The following is a 20,102-nucleotide window of genomic DNA, read 5'->3' as shown; positions in this document are numbered from 1 at the left end:
ATCTCCATCCATCCTCCATCTCTACCCATTCCCATCTCCATCCACCTCCATCAGCCCCCATCACCCTGTCTCCACCTATCTCCCATCTCCACCACCCCTGTCTCTATTCCTCCCCCATCTCCATCCACTTCCATCTCCATCACCTTCATCTCCCTGGTCCGGGTATGGGTTTCGTTTCACTGCATCACCCTCTGGTTGCCTCTGTGCATCACCTCCCCAACTGGACTGGCGTCATCTCTGTGGCAGGAGCCACCCCCCCACCAACACACACACACACACACACACACAGGGCCCATCGCACAGTAGAAGTGCAGCAACCAAATAAGATAACCTTGATTACTATGCTTCTTTGTTCCCTAATAAAGATCCCCACTGACAAATAATCATTGAACTGTTCCAAGTTTTGTTTTTTTTAAAAGCAATGTAACTTCCCAAATTTGTGGCTGAAGATAGCTCTTTGGGATCAGCTCCCCCATTTTGTTTTCACATTCATTCAGCAACAGACGTGGCCACCCTGAGTACAGATACAGAAATGAATCTGCCCCCAAGTGGCTGCCAGGGGGATCCAGGAATGCAAAGAGTAAGACTGATAACATGTGATAGGTGTGTGTGGCAGGCATACACAAGGAATGGTTCTGCCAAGAGGAGGAATCCAGGAAGGCTTCCTGGTGGTGGTGGTGTGTGCGTTGCGGGGGGGGGGAGGGTTCCTTGAGAGCTGGGTAGGGCCAGCCAGGTGGAGAGAGAAAGTTGTTCTGCAGAGCAGAAGCCAGGAAGTTGAGGCTGTGACCGTGGCGTGTGTGGGGAGGCTGAAGAGTATGGATTTGCTTGTTTGGGGGGTGGGTTGGGGCATCTGCCAATCTGTTCATAACATATGGACCAAGCTAGGCTATTAGCCTTATTGGATTCTGGAGTTTCCTAATCACATTGTCATTCCAAATCAGTTCTTCTGGGCAACATTCCCAGCCCTTAAACCGTCTGGCACGGATGCCCAATTGACTTCCGGAGTCTGAGCTTCCTGGAAAGCCCGCTCCTACCACTGCCCCAGGGTCCTGCCAGCATCCACCTCCCTTCCCAGGTGCCCCCCGATTCCGCCTCCACCCACCTTCCCCACAATCCATCACTCCCTTCTAACTCTGGGACCCCTTTGGTACCTCCCTTGGGGTGCAAACTGTGTTCTGGTTGGTTAGTCGGATGTTCAAATATTTCCTTACCCCTTTGTAGGAGGCAGCACAGCATAGTGGACGAGAGTGCAGGCTCTGGAGTCAGAACGCTCCAGTGGGAGGGCAAGGGAGGAGTTGGAAAGCTTCCTGGAGGAGGTGACCAAACTATGTCTTGAAGGGTGAATAGGAGTTTGCAAGATGAAGAAGGAGGGAGGAGGGAAGAAAATTCAGGCAGAGAAAGTTCCAAAAGCAAAGGGTAGAGGTATGAGAATATTTGGCGTATTCAGATCCTGGTAAGAAGTTGGGTGAGGCGAAGTATAAGATGTTTGGCTGACTAGGACACGGAGTTCCTAGGGGCTGGATCAGATGAACTGCCCATAGAGTATCTAAGAAGGCAGCCACATCCGAGGCCCCCAGCAGATGCTGGCCGTGCAGCCACCTGGATGACACGATACCTTTAAATGTCTCGACCCTCCAAAAAACCAAGGCATCTCCTAAAGAGTTTTCTAACTGACCCTACCAGTGAGGAGCGTTCTGGCTGGACCCCGCCTAGCCCTCCTTCTCCCCTCCTTTCCCAGCGCTCCAAGTCTGCAATCCTATCTGTCATCTTTTTTTTTTTTTCATTCATTCACTCAGTGATCATTATCCTCCACCCTTCCGACGCTTCAGACAGGCCGTCCATTTAATTTTGTAAAACTAAACAGCATGCTGAGTTCTTTCAGGACGCATTCGGAGTGTGATATGTTCTGGGGAATGTTTTTCCGAGCAGTGAAAAATTTAATTTTTTCCCCCAGCATCAAGATGTGTCAAACATAATTTATGCCTGGACATAATTCATCCCTAAAGATAAATATTGAAACCCAAGAGAGGAGAGACGGCTGCAGAATTTCCAGGGGCAGGGGGTAGGAAAGGGGGTCTCCCTTCCTGATCCCACCACTGAAGGGGTGAAAAAGTGTAAACTAAACGCAAGCAAGTAGCTAACTCCAGGTCTGGTCCCAGTCTCCTTCTACAACTGCTGCAGACTTTTTTTTTTTTTACCAGCCTCTTTTGTGTCTGTTGAACTGTTGCTCTGTCTTGCATAAAATCTCTTGCCATAGAAGTCTTCAATTAAAGTCACCTGCTGGTCTTTGTCAGCTGAGCTTGATGCTGTCAAATCAGGCAGAGCTCCTTAAGCCAATACAAGTCATTAAGGAGGAGGTGAATTAGAGATCCGACACGGCAGACAGGAGCCATCCATAATCAATTGATATCTTCCTCTGCTGGAGGCGGGGTCTCGGTGAGCCCCCTCCCCATTCGCCTCATCCACCGGGGCCTCTGCCCCTGGATCTAATTAGGCTGAGGCTCAGCAGGTCCGAGGCTGTGCTGAAAGGCCATCAGTAGGCGAGCCCATTAATAACTCGCCGGTGCCCTGCGTATTGTACTTGTCAGGCTGCAATTTACAGTAATCCTCCGATGCAAAAGCCTACATGGCCGCAGCTGATTGGAAATTCATACACCCATCTGAAAGAGAAAAACGCAAGATGCATGGGTTAAAAGGCCAAAGCATGCAAGTGTGTGTGTTGAGTGACAGACATTTTAGTACTAGCCTGGGACCATATTTTAAAAGGTCACTGAAAACTCTTGGCTTGGGCCCTCTGACAAACAATGAACGTTCCATATATTTATTTGCCATCTCTTTGTTTTTACAGCAAGCAGAATAAATGAGTTAAATGACGTTGTGCGGGCCTGCATATTGTCAGCACAGGTTATAAGTCATTATTAAACTCCATCAAATCAAACCAAACCCGGTCAAGGCAATGAGACTAAAAGTTATTTGCATTCCTTCTGTCATAAAAAATCATATCCCCTTACTCAAGACTTTCGTTTCTTTATTAAATGCAGCCACAAGAGTATTTCAGGTCTGGCAATATAAGCTCAGGGAAACCTTCTCGGTATAACTCAGTGTAACTGCTTAGACCCGATTCCACTAAAAAGTCCCAGTTGAGTGTATCTGGGCACTCAATCAAGACATACATATTACTTTTAAATAAGATTAGCCTTTATATTTTGCTGCTTAAGTTAAAACTTTTCATGTCATTCTCTACTTTTATGTAAACTCCAACATAATTCTGTTTTAGCAAAATACTTCAAACAAATTAAAAACCTCAAGTCGAGCGTGTCCTTAACAAAAACTTTCTTAATGGCATCACAGTGTGTTTGCTGACACTAAAACACTTTTAAATAAGATGGATTTTCCCTCCATTTCCCTGCATTTGTAATTACTGCCGTGCAGAGCCAGGTTGCAATGGCAAAAGCAGTTATCTGTACTGCAAGTATTATTTGACCAATAACTTAACCAGTGACCTGCAGCAACTGTGTAAAAATTCGTCTGTCCCTTTCTGTCTCCAATTGGGTTCTACATTAGCTGTGAAATGGAAAGTGATGGACAGGGACCATTTTGGGGAGGGGTACCAGGAAGCCAGAGGGTAGGTAGGTGGGGAGGAGGGGCAAATGCGTCCCACTGAATGGCCCTCATGTGGCAAATCACAGGGTTGTTGATCATGGTGTCTTTCTGAACCTGGTGAATGGTTGGGAGGAGATTAGGGGGTCAAAGTAAACAACGGGACACTGCAACCATTCCCAATCCAGAAAAGATGTCAGTGGTCATTATTAAGAGTGTGAGGATTTGGAAAAGCAACTGTTTTGAAAAGCGAACTATAAGCAACTTCAGTGCCCATTCAGGTCACTGATCAAATGAAAAGGAACTGAAGATGTGTCCATGGTGTCTTCATTTTTACATCCACTCAGTGTATTCAGTGGTACCTGCAGCCCAAAGCAGGTAATACTCCCCACATCTTATACTTCCACTCAGGCACCTCTGCCTGCCCGTGGCATGCAGCACACTGCCTGTGCACCGCACCAGGGGCTGCCCAGTTTACCTACTGATTTCCTACACATTAGCTCATTGAGGCTGCCAACGTCCCTCCAAGACAGGTAGGAGTTACCATCCCCATTTGACAGTCCATCAAAAGGAAAGCTAAAGAGGCGAAGAGACTTGTGTAGGGTCACATCTGTGGTGTGGCAGGCAGAATTCTAAGGTGCCCCCGGGATTCCCACCCCTTGGTATACACACCTTCTGTAATGCCCTCGTCTTGAGCGTGGGCGAGACCTGGGAATACGATGGGACGTCGCTGTCATGGTCAGGTTATGTCACATGGCAAAGGTGCAAGGATTTTGCAGATGTAATTGAGGTCCTTAATCCGTTGACTCTGAGTCAGTTGATGTTCTCCTAGGTGGGTCCAAGCCTTCCCCGAAAAGAAGGACTGACGTGGGAGAGAAGTTCTCCTGCTGGCCTTGAAGCTGCAAGCTGCCAGGAGCTCTGCATCTGCAAGAAAATGAACTTTGCCAACAACCACGTGAGCCTGGAAGCACCCCGAGCCCAGATAAGACCTCAGCCCAGCCAGCACCTTGATTGCAGCCTCACAAGACCTGAGCGGAGGACCTAGCTAAGCTGGTGCCCAGACTCCCGACGCACAGAACCTGATAATGAATGTGCATGTTTTTAAAAAACAATTAATTAATTAGGTTGTGCTGGGTCTTGGTTGCTGCGGGCAGGCTCCTTAGTTGTGGCTCGTGGGCTCCTCAGTTGAGGCATGTGTGTGGGATCTAGTTCCCTGACCAGAGATCAAACCTGGGCCCCCTGCATGGGGAGCGTGGAGTCTTACCCACTGCGCCACCAGGGAAGTCCCAAATGCATGTTGTTTTGACCCATCAAATGCATGGTTATTTGTAGCAGTAGAAAACAAACATGCGTGACTAGTAATGAACTCAGGGCCTCCCGCCCACCAACCTGGTAGACTTGCCCCAACATCTAGGCTGTGGCCGTATTTCCACCCCAGATGTGTACTCCTTCCTCATATTTACAGTCTACACATCAAATATAAACTTACTTTTAAGTTGCTCTTATTCAGCCATTTTCTTATCCTAAAATATACTCTGAAGTATACTAAAATCCACTTCTTGATTTGGCTATTACTGTGAATATTACCGAAGAGCTTTCTTATAATTCAAAAAAAAAAACTACAATACCTTTGTCTTTTTTCATTTCAAAGGCCCGCAAACAGCAGCCTTCTTGACACCAATATGAAATTTGCTTGTTAAGCCCATAAAAATTAGTACCTTATGAGTAAAATCACACCTTTAAAAACACCTGACTAAATATTTCATAAATGCAACACACACCAAATTCCTACAGTAGATTCACTGGATTTACAACCATCAAACTATATTAAACTTACAATATCAAGATTTATCACCTATTAAATGGAGCCTCATTTTAGTAATATCTCACATTTGATCCCAAAGGATTTCAAATACCTTTGACCCTTCACCAGGGCACTGTGCTGTAATTCACAACGAGGTAATCAAAACTCTCATTGTAATGCAGCCGCTGCCACATTTGGGAATTAGCTCACCTATCAAGGCAAGGTAGCCAGATCTGGGAGAGAAGGCAGCTGCTCTACAGAGTGCAGAAATGGTACCAAGATCCAGCCCTCGGGGGAAAATCCCCCAGAGAACCACAGATGTAGAGTCAGAGGGTCCGAGCAGGCTTCTGGGCCAATGGTGTTCAAACATGAGTTTTGGCAGTAGGGCCCTTTCTTTCCACACAATGTTCTAAGAAAGCTCAGTGAATAGAGCAGAGCCAACTGGAATGGTTCTGGCCGAGGAAAGAAGCAGGGACCTCACCAGCGTTCCGCAGCACACCGGGGAGACCCTGCTTCCGCTCCCGTGGCCCCTCACCTTGGCTACACATTAGGATCATCTGGGCAACTTTCTTTTAAATGCAGATGCCCGGGCCTCACCCCAGACATTCTGATTTCGGTGTGATACTAACTCAGAATCACTGGTTTGGCTGAATACCGCCCCCAGCCCCGCGACCTTACCTCTGAGGAACCTAAGACCGTGAGATTTGCTGAAAGAAGTACAGGTTTAAAGCTCCCACCCAGAAAAATATAGCCTGCTCTCAGAACGTCTGCAGGAATGTCATTAGCCACATCGACATTATAAATCTGGGTTAAAATATGTGAGTTAATTTTGAAGACTTACAGTGATCACTCCCTTTAAATAATTCCTCAAAAATATTCAGGGCTTTATGAAATGGCCATATAACATGACCCACGTCTCAGGAGCCCCCCTGGATCCATCATGCCAAAGAATTACGTGGCCTATTAAAGAGCCTGCAAATATCCACGGTGCCACGGACCAACAGCTCCCACAGGGAGACATTCTGTGAGAACTTCTACTCATCCCTCAAAACCCAGCTCAAGTATCGCCCCTTCCTTCCGTAAAGGTTCCATTCATCCTCCAGCTTTTTTCCACTTTGCCCTGGTCAGTGCTTCATCGGAGAGGACACGGGATTGAAGTTATTTGGTTACACACAATTGTCCCCACCATAAGCTGAGCCCTGAATGCAGCGTCTTGTGTTTTACTCCTTTTCAAGGACGTCAGCAGCATCTCTGCATATCTTTACTCATCTGTAAACTGGTGGTCGAACCTCCTCTTGTATGAGCCACAGGGACAGTGCTTAGACCAGTAAGCACTCAATACACGTTATCTATCTTGTAATCTAACCTTGGCCACACCACTCCACATGCCACTCGCTTCCACTACCTCGTTTCACTGTCTTCCAGGCAATTATTCTCCAAAACTATCAGATTTCTTTCACATCTGTCTTTCCTCCCACCCCTACCCGACTGGAATATGAGAGACCTAACTGGCTGAATCCCATTGACTTCGGGCACCCGGACAGGGCTTTACCGTAGTGGATGGTGAAGCGACATTCGCGGATGATTGCACAGCTGATGAGTCGAGTGAAAGAACAAGAACATGGCCTGGGCTTCTAGGAATTCATGATCTTGACCAGCCATGATTCAGATATCTATTACTTCTGCATTTACAAGTTCAAGTTTTGTGGCTTTATCAGCTGTTGGATCCTTTACTGTATAGAGAGGAGCCAGAGGCCTTGGGAGGCCAACGACCTGGCCACAGTGCAGGCCCCCGAGCACCAGCTGACTGGCTCCTGTCAGCATCCTCGGTACAGGAGGGTTAAAGCTGGATCACCCTGGGGGCGTGTCTGGGACCCAGGAATCCCCGATGCCTAGAAATGCTCAGACCACTAGCTGACAGTACCTCCCCTTTGTCAACAGAATTGGTTTTAGTGAGCTTAAGCTTTAGTTCTGGAAAGCCTCGATTTTCTATTTATAAACACAGCCTCAAGCTGGAATTCTGGCTTGTTAAGAGGACTGATTCAGCCCTTTATTCCAAAATAGGTAAATGTAAGTAAAAATAACTAACCACCAAACAAAACCCAAAGTGGCCTTACGGCTCTTAAGAGAACTTAAAGCTCAAACACACTTTCCCATAAAATCAACTTGTGTCCCACTGTGTCTGCCCACATTTGAGCCTGGGCTCGGGAGCCGGGGGAACACCGAGAGCACGACGCCCCCTGTCGTGGGAGAACACGGCTGGCCGTCGCCTTGCTTGTCTTCACAAAACAGCGTGTGGGCTGCGGCTGTACCCATTTAACAGGCCGGCCCACTGGGACGTCACAGCAAAACCAGAACAAAGTTCAAAGCTGTGACTCTACTGGGCTACCGGCCTTCTCAAGAACTACCTTAACTCATTTAGGTCAGCTTCATGCCGAATACTTAGTAGCTGCTTAATGCATATCCTGGACCAAGGCGTATCGATATGCTTGTTACAGCCCATCTTATTCCCAAGATCTGTGGCAACGACTGAAGAGATGCTGTAACAGGATAGGATGGAGACTTAGGGGGATGAGGGCAAAGGGAAATGAGAAACTAATACAAACACAGGGTTTTATTCCCAGAAAGCAACTACCCGTTGGTTTGGCCGTGGAATGTGACAGCCTGTGATGAGGACGAGGCCTTCGTGCCCCTCACAGCTCTGTCCTCAGTACCTGGAAGAGTGCCACACACAGACTGTGCCCACAAATGTTTCAGTGAACGGGTGACCCATAGGCCTGCTGCAAATCTGGCTCTGAGTTGCCGAGTAGTCAAAGCAAAAAGAGAAAAAAGATCAGTTACAAGATCAGTGTCCATTCAAACCAGATCTTCAGGAAAAGCACAGGTTCTTCCAGACATTTCTCGGCTGGGTTTTCAGCTCTGCATGAACCAACTGTGTCCGATGGACCAGAAGGCCCACTCTTCACCCCAGACTAAGACACGACAGTCAGGAGGACCCAGGTCCCATTCCCCTCAGTGAAGACATTGTGCAAAGCAGGGATTCTCCCCACTCTCTTCTCTGCTGCCTCCACCCTCACCCCTCTCCTGACCCTGCCCTTCCTCCGTCTCTTGAAGAATCATTAACACCTGCAGATAGAGGGCACACAGCACTGGGCTGAGATCAGCACATACTGAGGCTCTCCTGTGGTCCAGTGGCATCTGGGACCCAGAACACATGGTGGTGGTGGTTAGGACACGGTCCTTTCATTCCAGAGGCTCGCAGACGTGTGGAGAGGGGGGGCAGCGGTGTGAGATGTGCTGTGAGAAGGGTAGTGGGCTGTGGTGGGGACCTGGGCTGAGGGTGGGCTGGGTATGGGAAGATGTCCCAGGGGGCCAGGGGCCCGGCTCTGTCTGCAAGGAAGGGTCGCACTGGATGAATAAAAAAGGTGGGGAGAGGGCCAGGAGAGCTTTAGGCAGAGTCAACAGCACACAGAAAGGCCTCCCTGAAAGCTGCAGACTTGGGACGATAGGGAAGACAACATCCATCACCCTGAGATGGCCAAGGTGCAGCCCTCAGCAGGAGGCAAATGTCCTGAAGTGTGTCCTGCTCTAGGACTGTCAGGGACCAACCCCTGCACGAGCAAAACTCGCTTTAACAGAAAACACATCCAACAGGAGCGTGACTTCGTGACTGCCAACGGCAAGTCACATGTCGCCAGGACAACAGGACTTGGACTCACCTATGCCTGGGGAGCCAAAGTGACGCAGTGAATAAACCCTTAGGGTCCCGCACGGGCTGCCTGTCACCTTCATGTGACGCTGGCTGACCGACCACAGGCTGCTGGGTTCCTGGGCACTGTCAGAGACACGGTTCACCAAACGCCCGCATGCTTGGCAGGACAAGTCTTCAAGTGTGTTGCTCAGGATGCTGGTACCTAAGATCTACTGTGAAGGTGTCTGTGGTCTAATAAGTTTGGGAAATGCAGCCCTCTCTCAGGCCCAAGGCACTTCAGCATAATAAAGGACCTGAGAAGCCCTGCAAAGAATCCTGTTCAACTATGTTGAACCCATAAGTGCCCAAACTTAGCGAACCATGCAACTTTTTTTTGCCATATCACATCTACGAACATCCCTGGGATCTACTCAAGTCTCCATCGCAAAGGCAGATTCAGGCACTGATAGGAAAGTGGGGGTGGGTAGGGAGTGTTACGAATGAAAGGCAATGTTCAGAACAAAAAACCCAGCAACACTCAGCACTAGTAAGCGGCTCATCAAAAATTATTCCCTAAAACTGTTAGAAAAAAATTTCAAGACACACATAGCACTCTAGTACTGCTTCATCACCTGATCACTTCCTAGTTATAGATTCGAGGTTGTGCACACATCAACCACCACACTCGACCCCCCAACCACGGAAAACTGGGAGGAGGTCACCAAGATCAGGGAACATCCCCTTCACTTTGCACGGCATAAACGCCATCATGGGCCACACTTCTGTTGCAAGGGTGTGTGTGTGTGTGTGTGTGTGTGTGTGTGTGTGTGTGTGTGTGTGTGTGTGTGTGTGTGTGTGTGTGTGTGTGTGTGTGTGTGTGTGTGTGTGTGCGCGCGCGCGCGCACAAAGAACACACACTTTGGACTGCAGTTCAACTTCACTCACTCACTTTGGTCCTGTTTTAATGGCACCTTACAGCATAACGGGAGTGGCTTTACTGAGGTAAAAGGGCTTTCCTTTCTTTTCAAAATACAGTGAATGCAAAAGCAGGAGGGAAAAAAGCAAAGAGGTTAAAATAAACGCTTATTTCTTGTTGGACCAGGAAGAGTGTTATTTAAAACGGGGAACCAATGGCTTCTCTTACCAAGACTACTGGCCTCATGCACAGCCCTTAAACAGCCACTGGGCACATCCCTAGTTTTTCAGACTAATGTGAGTTGGGTAACAGAGTAATGGTAGGTTTTAACTTGGGCTCTCTAACAAAGACCATGAATTTCTCCTCAGGAGCTACTAGGGTTACATACAAAACAAAGAAAGAAATCCCACAACTGCCGCCCATGTTCATTATGAGTCACCATCTGGTTTTCTTCTCAACGTGAAAAATCTATGACACACATACACATACATTCACATATTTTAATTTCACCTTTATCTTAAAGGAGACACATAAATCAGGGAATTGTTGAATGATGGTTAAACACTCCTTTTGATTTAGGTAGATGGGTGTTCAAGGGCCAGCCCTGACTTGCTGTGACCTCAGGCAAGTTACTTCCCTTCTCTATGCCTCATTTTTCCCATCTGTAAAATGGGGATTATAGTAACAAGGAGCGTTCATTACGGGCTTAGGATGTGTGGGGCCCTGAGCCCAGCGTTTTACACCAACCCTCACTGAAGCCAAATGACTCTCCCTCATTGTAAAGGCAAGGACGTGGGGCTAAGGGTGGCTTAACAACTTGCCTGAAGTTGCACAGTGCCGGAAGCCAGACATCGTGACCCCAGTTCTCAGTGTGATGCACTATGCTCTACTTCCCTCCAAAGGCTGCCATTTCTGTAATCGTGGTGAGGAGTAAATGGCATAAAATGTGTAAAACATTTAGGACAGATCAGGCACCTCGTCCGTGTTCAATAAATCTTAGTTATTACAGGTCCGAGAGCCCTTATAATCCTTGAGGCCAACGTGTCTTGCAATTCAGAATTTTTCAAGACAGAATTTTCAAGGGAGTAAAAAGGCAACCCACAGAATGGAAAAATGTATTTGTAAATCACGAACTTGATAAAGGTTTAATATCCAAAATATATAAAGAACTCCTTACAACTCAACAACAAAAAACAACCCAATTCAGAAATGGGCAAAGGACTTGAAGAGATATTTCTACAAAGATATACACATGGCCAATAAGCACAAAACTACAATAAGATACCACCTCACACCCACTGGGATAGCTATTATCAAAAATAAAAATAAAGAGTTGGTGAGGATGTGATGAAATTGGGATCCTTGTGCACTGGTGGCGAGAATGTAAAATGGTGCAACGCTGTGAAAACAGTATGGAAGCTTCTCAAAAAATCAAACAGAGAATTGTGATCTAGCAATTCCATTCCTGGATACATACGTTAAAGAACTGAAAGCAGGGATTCAAACAGGTAAATGTACACCAATGTTCACGGCAGCAATATTCACAACAGCCAAAAAGCGGAAGCGTGAAAGCAACCCAACGCCCATTGGCAAATGAATGGATAAACAAAATGTGGTCTATATATTACACATACAACGAAATGTTACTCAGCCCTAAAGAGGAAGGTAATTCTGACACATGCTACAACATGGCTGGACCCTAACAAACAAGCCAGACGCCAAAGGACAAATCCTGTCTGATTCCACTTATCTGTAAGTACCTAAAACAGTCAAATTCAGAGACAGAAAGCAGAATGGTGGATACCAGGACTGGGGGACGGAGCAGATGGGAGTTAGTGTTTAACGGGGACAGCGTTTCAGTTTGGGATGAAGAAAAGTCCTGGAACTAGATGGTGGTGATGGTTGCAGAACAATGTGAATGTATTTAATGCCATTAAATGCTATAATTAAAAATGGCTCTGTGGTGAGTTTTCTGTATAATTTACCACAAAAAGAAAAAAGAGAAATAAAAAAGATCTACGAGCTGTCCCCACATTGCCTCGCACACGGGTCGGGAACGCCCCTGGCCGCGCGTCTACCGCGAGGGCACTCCCTTGCCCCTGGTGTCTCCGCGGGGACCACAGCTCAGTCCACGGCGAAGCGGGCTGCTACCAGCACCCACCGTTCCATCCAGTACCTACATGATACACTTATGGATCCGCAAAAAGAAAAAAGTTCACTTCCGTCCGGATCCTTTTCATGCACATCACAACCTGCAAGCTGATCTGCCTGGCCTGGCCTGCCTGTGTTCCCTGTTCCAGCCACAGGAAGGGAGGGCGAGGCGGCGGGAAAGGGCTGTGGCTCTCAGGCTTGGCCTGAACCACGCAGTGAATTCTGGGCAGTAACACCAACGAACGCAAGCACGTAGAACTCAACCAGATTCCTCAGGATTAAAATACGTATACTTTTTCCTCCTTCAGTTTAGAGAAGTCAGAGTGAGGGGAAAGGAAGAGATTAATTTAAACTCTTATAAAGGAAAACTGAATTTTTTTTCTCATTCTAAGAAACTTATACTCACCATCTTGTTCCTACAGCAAAGGCATTCCTTTCAGTGCTTGGTTTACTGAGTTACAAAAAGATTAGGTCAAAGATTGAAATAATGGAATTCTTTCTTAACCAATACTATATTGGAAGTGTGTCCTAAAAACCTGGAAGCCGAACATTCTGTCCACTTGACTTCAGAATAACCAAATTCACTTAAGGAATGTGTCAAATGTGTCATAGATAATCCAGGACCTGGAAAACATCAGTCAATGTGGCAGAATTTCAGGCAAACACACTGGTATTATTTAAATCAGAAAAGAACAAGGCAATTGTTAGTAGATAACTCCACCACTAGATGCGAAGCATAACTTGGTAAAAAACATTTTATCATATTAAAGTATGCATTTTCAGATGACCATGGAATTAAAACATTTTAAAGACATTTCTGCTACAACTATTTAAACTTGACCTGAATCAAAACAAGAAACGAAAAAGACAAAAGGACACAAAGTGAACTGACCATAACTTTATTGGAGATTTACTTGGCTACAATTATTACAAAAAAAAAAAAACGACTAAAGGTAATTGTGACCCATAAGGTGCAGACTGCAAATTTCTGCAGCATGATTACTGTATGAATGAATTACATCATGTTCCTTAAAAACAGCTGCAGCATGTGATGGTAAATATTTTTTTGTCAATCAAATTATATATGTGTTAGTTTTACTTGATTTTAGTCATTCTCCTTCACTCTATTTACAGCAGAAAAGCCAGAAATTTCACTTCCTGTTCACCTTTGCATTTTTGCTATGTAACCTGCTGCTGCAGTGAATTCTGAGTGCATCTATAAAATTTAAATTGTGGGTGATGTCCAAATAAAAATGGACTAGAGAAAAAAAAACAATTAACGATTAAAATATATTTACAAGTTAGCTTCAAAAGATCATTTTCACTGCTAGTGGAAAATACAATAGTCTCAATGCAAATTCCCTAGATATTGCTACTGGCGAATCCAACAACTTTTAAAATCATTTCAATATTCTTGGTCTTAAAACATATCTTAAAAACTTCTCATGTACAATATAAAATAAAGAAATTTATTTGGAAATAATTAGGTTCCTGAAAAGTAATCAGTGGTTGAAAAAATATACCTATTTAAATGTAATTAAAATAACCATATAGGTAATAAACAAGACATGAGTTTCAGTTCCGCAGCTAACACAAACTGGTTCGGGGCACTAAAAGAACTTCAGATGCAGTTGAAATGAAGACATCAAGGTCTCCGTTTGGTGGCTTAAATTTTGTGTAAAAGGATTAGACACCCTAACAGAGGAAGACAGAAAGTTTTAAATCAACTGGGCCTTAAGACTGAACTGTGGTAGGTCTGGGTCTCGATTAGTCTCTGCACTCTGCAGTTACACAGGCTGATGTCAGGTAATGACTAAAAGAGCCGACTGCTGGGTGAATAATTGTATTTATGAACTGAACCAACAGAACCAAAGTAGCCTCCAGTCTCTTGCTATTTAGGCAGGGCAATTTGAATCTTTCTGAGGGCAAGCTATTATTAAGAGAGGAAAAATATTAGTATTTTAAAAGATAATTACAGGAGTGTTAGAGGTCATTCTAAATTTAATCACTTCACATAATGTAAAAGAGAAAAGAAAAAAAAAGTAACAAACATCTTTAAAACATAATTAAGAGTTCAGTTAACAAATCTTCGTCATACTTTCACAAACAGTAAAAATGCCACAGACAAAAATGACCTATTTAAGTTGTGCAAGTATATGACACATTGCAGGCATTATAATTATCTTTTTCAAATTCGGTAAATCAAAACAGCAGCGAGGCCAAACCACATTTTTTCCTCTCAGTTAAGCATATTTTCCTTGAAATGAGGTAAAGCATGGTACCAAGTGCAATGCTTATCTGTGCTACATGAACAGAACAGAGGGGAAAAAAGCTATTACAAAACGCAGCATAGTCAGGACTGCTGAAAGTGTATTATAAAAAAAAAAAAAATCAAAAAACATTTACAATGAAGGTTCATGCCAACTAACCTCCACACAATCATCGTAAGGAATTTCTGCAGTTGCTTTTCAAAACGCGCCTGCCCAGTCCTTCCCGCATGTGCTGGCCGCACAACCACACCAGGGGGGTTTCCAAATCACACTCAGTCTCACATGGCAATCACAGGAACAGAAGGATGACAGACAAGGTGGTAAAGTGGAGCGACAAGAGTGATTTTTTTCCTTAATTAATGGATGGGAAACATTGCAATAAACGAAACTAGGGGAAAGTTTACGGCATTAAAAATCAGCAGCACAAAAGCGTTCATAACCATTTCATATGTCTAACTCATAGTTTTTATTTTTTAACTTAGTAACCAGGGGATCACAGATTGCTTCAAAGCGTGAGTCACAAATTAAAATCAGCTATTGTCCTCCAACCAAAAAAATTTAAAAAGCAATAGCTAAAGTTTGCCGTTGATAAAACATTTTGAATGGTAGCAGGAAATCTGAACCCCTGAGACTGTGTGACCTAATCTCATCCAAGTCTGAACTTTTTAGTATTAACAAAAAATACTCGTCTTAAGGTTACAAAATATATTGAGGCATTTTTCTCCCCACGGGAATTGTAACTGTGAAACAATCTGATTTTGGTGCCAGGAGGCCAGTGAATCCCTTAACACTGGGATTAGTGCATTAGACACAATGCAAGGCCCTAAGCTCCTGGCATCAGGTAGTTTATAAATTATCAAGAGATTTGTGATACAACTTTATCACAAATCACCCTCACAAGTGAAATTCACATCCAGCCTTACTTGTTAATTGTATACATTTACAGTTACATAATCCAACAACTGCTTGGTTTTAAATTGCCAGGAGATCTTACATGGAGGTTTCTTAAAAAAACCAAACAGAAATCTAAGGTTCCAAATCAGAATTAAATATTTTAAAAACATGTCCACCCAAACTGATTTGCTCTCAAGCGCATTTAATAATTTAGATCTCAACTGAAGTTTAAGATTGGAGACAACAAATCATGCTGGAGAAGCTTAATGCCCCCTTCACTCAGGTCTCCTTGGAAAGCAGAGCTGACGGTTTTCCGTGTGCACTCGCGCAGAGGTGCTTCTCTGGGGGTGGGTGGTGCAGATAAAGCAAGAAGTACAGTATTCAACTGCAATTTCAAACATAAAGGCAGCATTACATGAGGCATCACGTTCAGAATGATGTGCTGGAAATTACTTAGACACCTCTGCTCAGCTTCTTGAATTTCAAGCATAATTAATGGGGCAAATTGCAGCAAAACTCTACTGGTATGTTGGTGGGAGTGCAAGACTGACCCACAGCTTTTAAAAAGGTAAATTAAGAGGTATTATAGTTACAGTGCAAAAAAAAAAAAAAAAAATTAAAATTTCAAGCATAATACATAAACATAGCACCAAACAGGGGAAAAAATGCATGCAAAAGAAAAGAACTGAGGTATTTAAATGAAGAGTGCCTACAAGTCTAATTAAAGAAACTTAGGCAAATGCCTAAAAATGCCTTTTTTCTTCCTTTTCCAAAGATGGAAACAATGAGCTAGTTTATCTAAATTAATGGCCTAAATCACAGATGTATCAAAATTACGGCAGTTTATCACAAACGTTAAACTTTCATGGCATTGACAGCACAGCTTTGGTAGGTGAAATATGCATGCAACACTCTGAAAAGTACAGTAAGAAATGTATGTGAGAAGAGTAAGGGTAAGGTGCTCTGTTTTGCTTCTTTAAATAAGTAACCAATCCATTATAAAATCTGCAGCATATTTTAGGTGTGATATGTCTAAAGTTTATTTTGTTAGAGCAACAGCCTACAGGGCAAAATTATTTGCCACAAACAATTTCCATCAGCGGAACTACCTAGCAGGAGGTTTTCAGTAAAATTGGGTATTTAGCCAACGACTATTTTTATGATGGTATTTTAAAAACTCCATAGACTACCTATTCCGGTTTTGAAAACGTCTTCAGTACACATATGACAGAAATTCTCATATAATCCCGTCATAAGTTAGGTTACAACTATACTAGTGGGTTTTAAGTATCACGCTCTCTCAAGGTCTAATGCATAATAACACAATGAAGGGAATGTAAAACAGTTTGTTCCAAAAAGATCAGAAATGAAAGAATATCCATGAGGGTTTTACTCTTAAGGCAAGAACCTCTTTTATGCAAGACAACATGGCATGAGAAAACTAAAATGTGATTTGCCAACATGCCAGCCAATGTTAATTAAAAATCTGTCCCTTACTGTTAAGTGCAACAGCGACCAGGAAACATCATCTTACACGCTATAATGTGGAAAGGAAAGACAACACTGGCACACTTCTCTCGCAAACTGCATCGCTCTACTCAGCTTATCAACTATGCAGGACTGGCACTTCCACACACACCGTCGGGTGTCAAGAGCTCTCAACAGAACCCTGGGGGCTATTCCAGGTTTAAGCTCCTTGGCCTCCGAACACTAAGCAAAGCTGACAGAATTAAACTAAAACAAAACAAAACAAAACAAAAACTCTCAATAATTTCTTTGAACACTTGCTAAATGTCATCAGTAAAGCACTCTTGTGATTTAAACAAAGCAGAAGTGAGGAAAGAAGACAAGATTGTGTTTGCGCAAAAAACTAAAACTACAGTTAGTTCCAAAACTTTTATACATATGTTAAATGTTTTATTCTGTAACCTATCTTGTTATCAAACTTTAAATTCTGCCTTCAATTCATTCCACTCACTATCAGTTTTAAATCATCCTTTCCAACTTAAATATTTTCCACCTTAATTCTGCTTTTTTTTGTTGTTTTTTTTTTTTTTTTTTTAATTTTAAAAAGGGGTTTCAGCTGTTGGGAACCTGAGGTTGATTAGCTTTGAGGCTTCGTAGGGCTCTTCTTGCTGCTGCAGATTTGGCAATCCTGTAACTTCGGCCAACACCTTTGAATTTCCCCTTTCCTACTACTTCCACGGTGACTCTGACCTTGCCATCATAAGTTCTCTCAGCCGGGCTGTAACAAAGCCAAACAGCTTGAGTTAGAAGTCAGAAGTATTTGTTGTTATAGTCAGTCAGCACCAAGGATGTACTCTCAGGCTGAGAGTCCCCGATACAAGCTGACACGGCACGAGGCAAACACGCGTTGTGACTGCTGCATGCTACCAACAGGCACGGCTGCCGCTCCTTCTCTAACTCAGCGCTACTTTACAAAACAGAAAGAGAAGTCAATCAGGCTACAAACAGCAACTGCATAAGAGCATGTCCCAGGGGAAATATTTTTCAAAATCATTAGTTTACGGCATCTTTGAGAACTCTTCCCCCTTGTTTTTCAGTAAGTTAATTGTTTTCCCTGCGTATTTTTGCTTACCTAAATTTGGCGGTTTCTGGTTCCATTTCAAGCAATTCTCGCACAGGGGAACGGGGCACATTTGCAGAAAATTTTTCTGTAATCAAAATGAAAGAATGATGTGATTAATACCCTTGAGGTTGTTTTTAATTGTGATTCTGCTTCTTTCGAAGGGGAGCCAACTGTACCTATCAGCGGCCGCATCATAGGATAGTACACCTGCCAAACCATCTCCAGCGACATCCCGCTATCCATGTAAATGGCACCAGCAAGCGACTCAAAAATATCCCCCATGGCCTTTGGAACTTCAATATCCTCTTCCTTCTCTTCATCCTCCTCAGATCTCCTAAGCTATTATAGGGAGAAAAGTGACTTGTAAGCAAAAAGGCCACTTTGAAAGGCAGTCTACAGAGATGTGTTTCTTTTCTTGGATACGACTCTTACTATATCTTTAACAAGGGTAACAACATCAAACATTTATGACATGCCAATTATACTGTAATAGGTTCTTCACAAACATTATCTTACCTTAAAAAAAAAGAAAAAAAGAAAAAAAGCCCTTCCCTATTTAGTATTCTATATTCAACAAAGGAAAAAAGATTACTTCCAAATAAAAACAAAAATAACCCTAACACAAACTGGCAATAGTCAATAAATTGATGAAAAAAATTTTCAAATTTCACTCATAATCATAGAACTGCACACTGAAACAGGTCTACCCCCTGGCGGCTTGGCAAGGAGCAGGCAGAATACTCAGTGCAGTGCAAGCAAGGGTGTACACTGCTTTGGGGAGTGTAAACTGCCACTTTTTTCACAGGGAAATTCTATTTGGAAGATATTTTCCTCCAAGCTCCCCTTTTACTAAACCACTTACTAAACCATGTTCACTATGACAGAGATCCTGACACAGAGTAGGTATTCAAATTAATAGAATAAAAACTCACATATGTATCAAACGCCTTTTAAAAGTTCATAATTCTTTGATGTGGCAATTCCGTCTCTAGGAATTCATCTTAAGGAGGTAACTGGATATTTAAGTATATTTACCGCATCCATGTTTATTACAAACCCTAACAAAAAATACCTTAACCGTCCAGTCGCAAAGGATTGTTTAAACATATTACATTATAGCCATGTACTCACTAGCGTGCAGCTACTGAAAGCTGTAATCCCAATTATTAATGATCGGGAAAAGTCATCCACAATATATTAAGTGAAAAGAATAGGGTATGGTACACTATGCATGCTATAATTTCATTTTATATTGTACATAACTTTATGTCTATGTACATTAGCAATAAAACATCACAAAATGTTAATTTCGGTTATTTGTATTTTCTAAAATACACACACATTTCTTGTGAAAGAGAAATAAAAAGGAGGGGGGATAGTAATTTCTAAATGGATGGTTTAGCCACACAAAGTTCTATATAATAGATGCTGACTACTGGAAAAAAATCAGATACTTACTGTTGTAGATGGGAATTTTTAAACTTATCAAGTTTAATTCTCTCCTTTTACAAATGAGGAAACCGGGGCCCAGAGAGGTGGAGAGACTTTCTTAAAATCAAACAGTAAGTTAGAGAAGCCAGACCATGACATTCCCAATCAGTTTTTGTAACTTCTATCCATATGTTTATATAAACAAAGGGAAGGAAAAGAATGAACAAAAACTAACAAAGCCAGTATGTCCAACTGTCATCAAAAGAGAACTTCAGGTTTAGCTAATTCCTCAACTTCTAAGCTTAAATATTTCTACAGAATGAGACTGGAAATAACACTGACTATATCTGAGACGGTTCTGATTCCTGGTCTCACTGCTCGCTGTGCTCCAACTCAGACCACTAATCTTGGGAGAGTGTGCAAGGGTGAAAGGGGAGAGGAAGGGCACTGCCTACTGATTCCCCTTCAGCACATCCTCCATCCCGTGCAACGTGCTCGACCCTTCTGCCCTGTGGCTACACCTCAAAACCCAGGCTCTTCATTTCTCTCACAGGAAGCCAAGGAAATGCACTACTCCCTAACGACGGTGTGTGCGATTAAAAAACAGGAAGGTACAAATTAAAGAAAGAATAATTAAAATGGCTACCAGAGTTATGAATGAATTCTATGACTTACAAGAAATCCACAGAAAGAAGAACAAAGGAATCAGAATGAGGAGAAGAAGAAATGAAAGTGCTCTCCTGGGTACCCAGGTA

General features: G+C 43.4%; 1 protein-coding gene across 11 annotated transcripts in view; it reads right to left on the bottom strand.

Moving 5' to 3' along the window:
* Positions 1-13,045: 13,045 nt before the first annotated feature.
* Positions 13,046-20,102, bottom strand: part of DICER1 (dicer 1, ribonuclease III) — a 73,928-nt gene continuing 66,871 nt past the window's right edge. For all 11 annotated transcript variants that reach the window (XM_082448289.1, XM_082448297.1, XM_082448295.1 and 8 more), the window contains 3 exons: positions 18,093-18,255; positions 17,926-18,001; positions 13,046-17,571 (listed from right to left, as the gene is read on the bottom strand). In XM_082448289.1, the coding sequence (XP_082304415.1) occupies positions 17,406-17,571; positions 17,926-18,001; positions 18,093-18,255 (405 nt within the window). In that variant the 3' untranslated portion in view covers positions 13,046-17,405. The remainder of the gene's footprint in view (positions 17,572-17,925; positions 18,002-18,092; positions 18,256-20,102) is intronic.

Source organism: Balaenoptera physalus (genome assembly GCF_965194825.1).
Source record: "Balaenoptera physalus genome assembly, chromosome: 2".
Taxonomy (NCBI): domain Eukaryota; kingdom Metazoa; phylum Chordata; class Mammalia; order Artiodactyla; family Balaenopteridae; genus Balaenoptera; species Balaenoptera physalus.
This window is presented reverse-complemented; position numbering and strand designations above follow the sequence as displayed.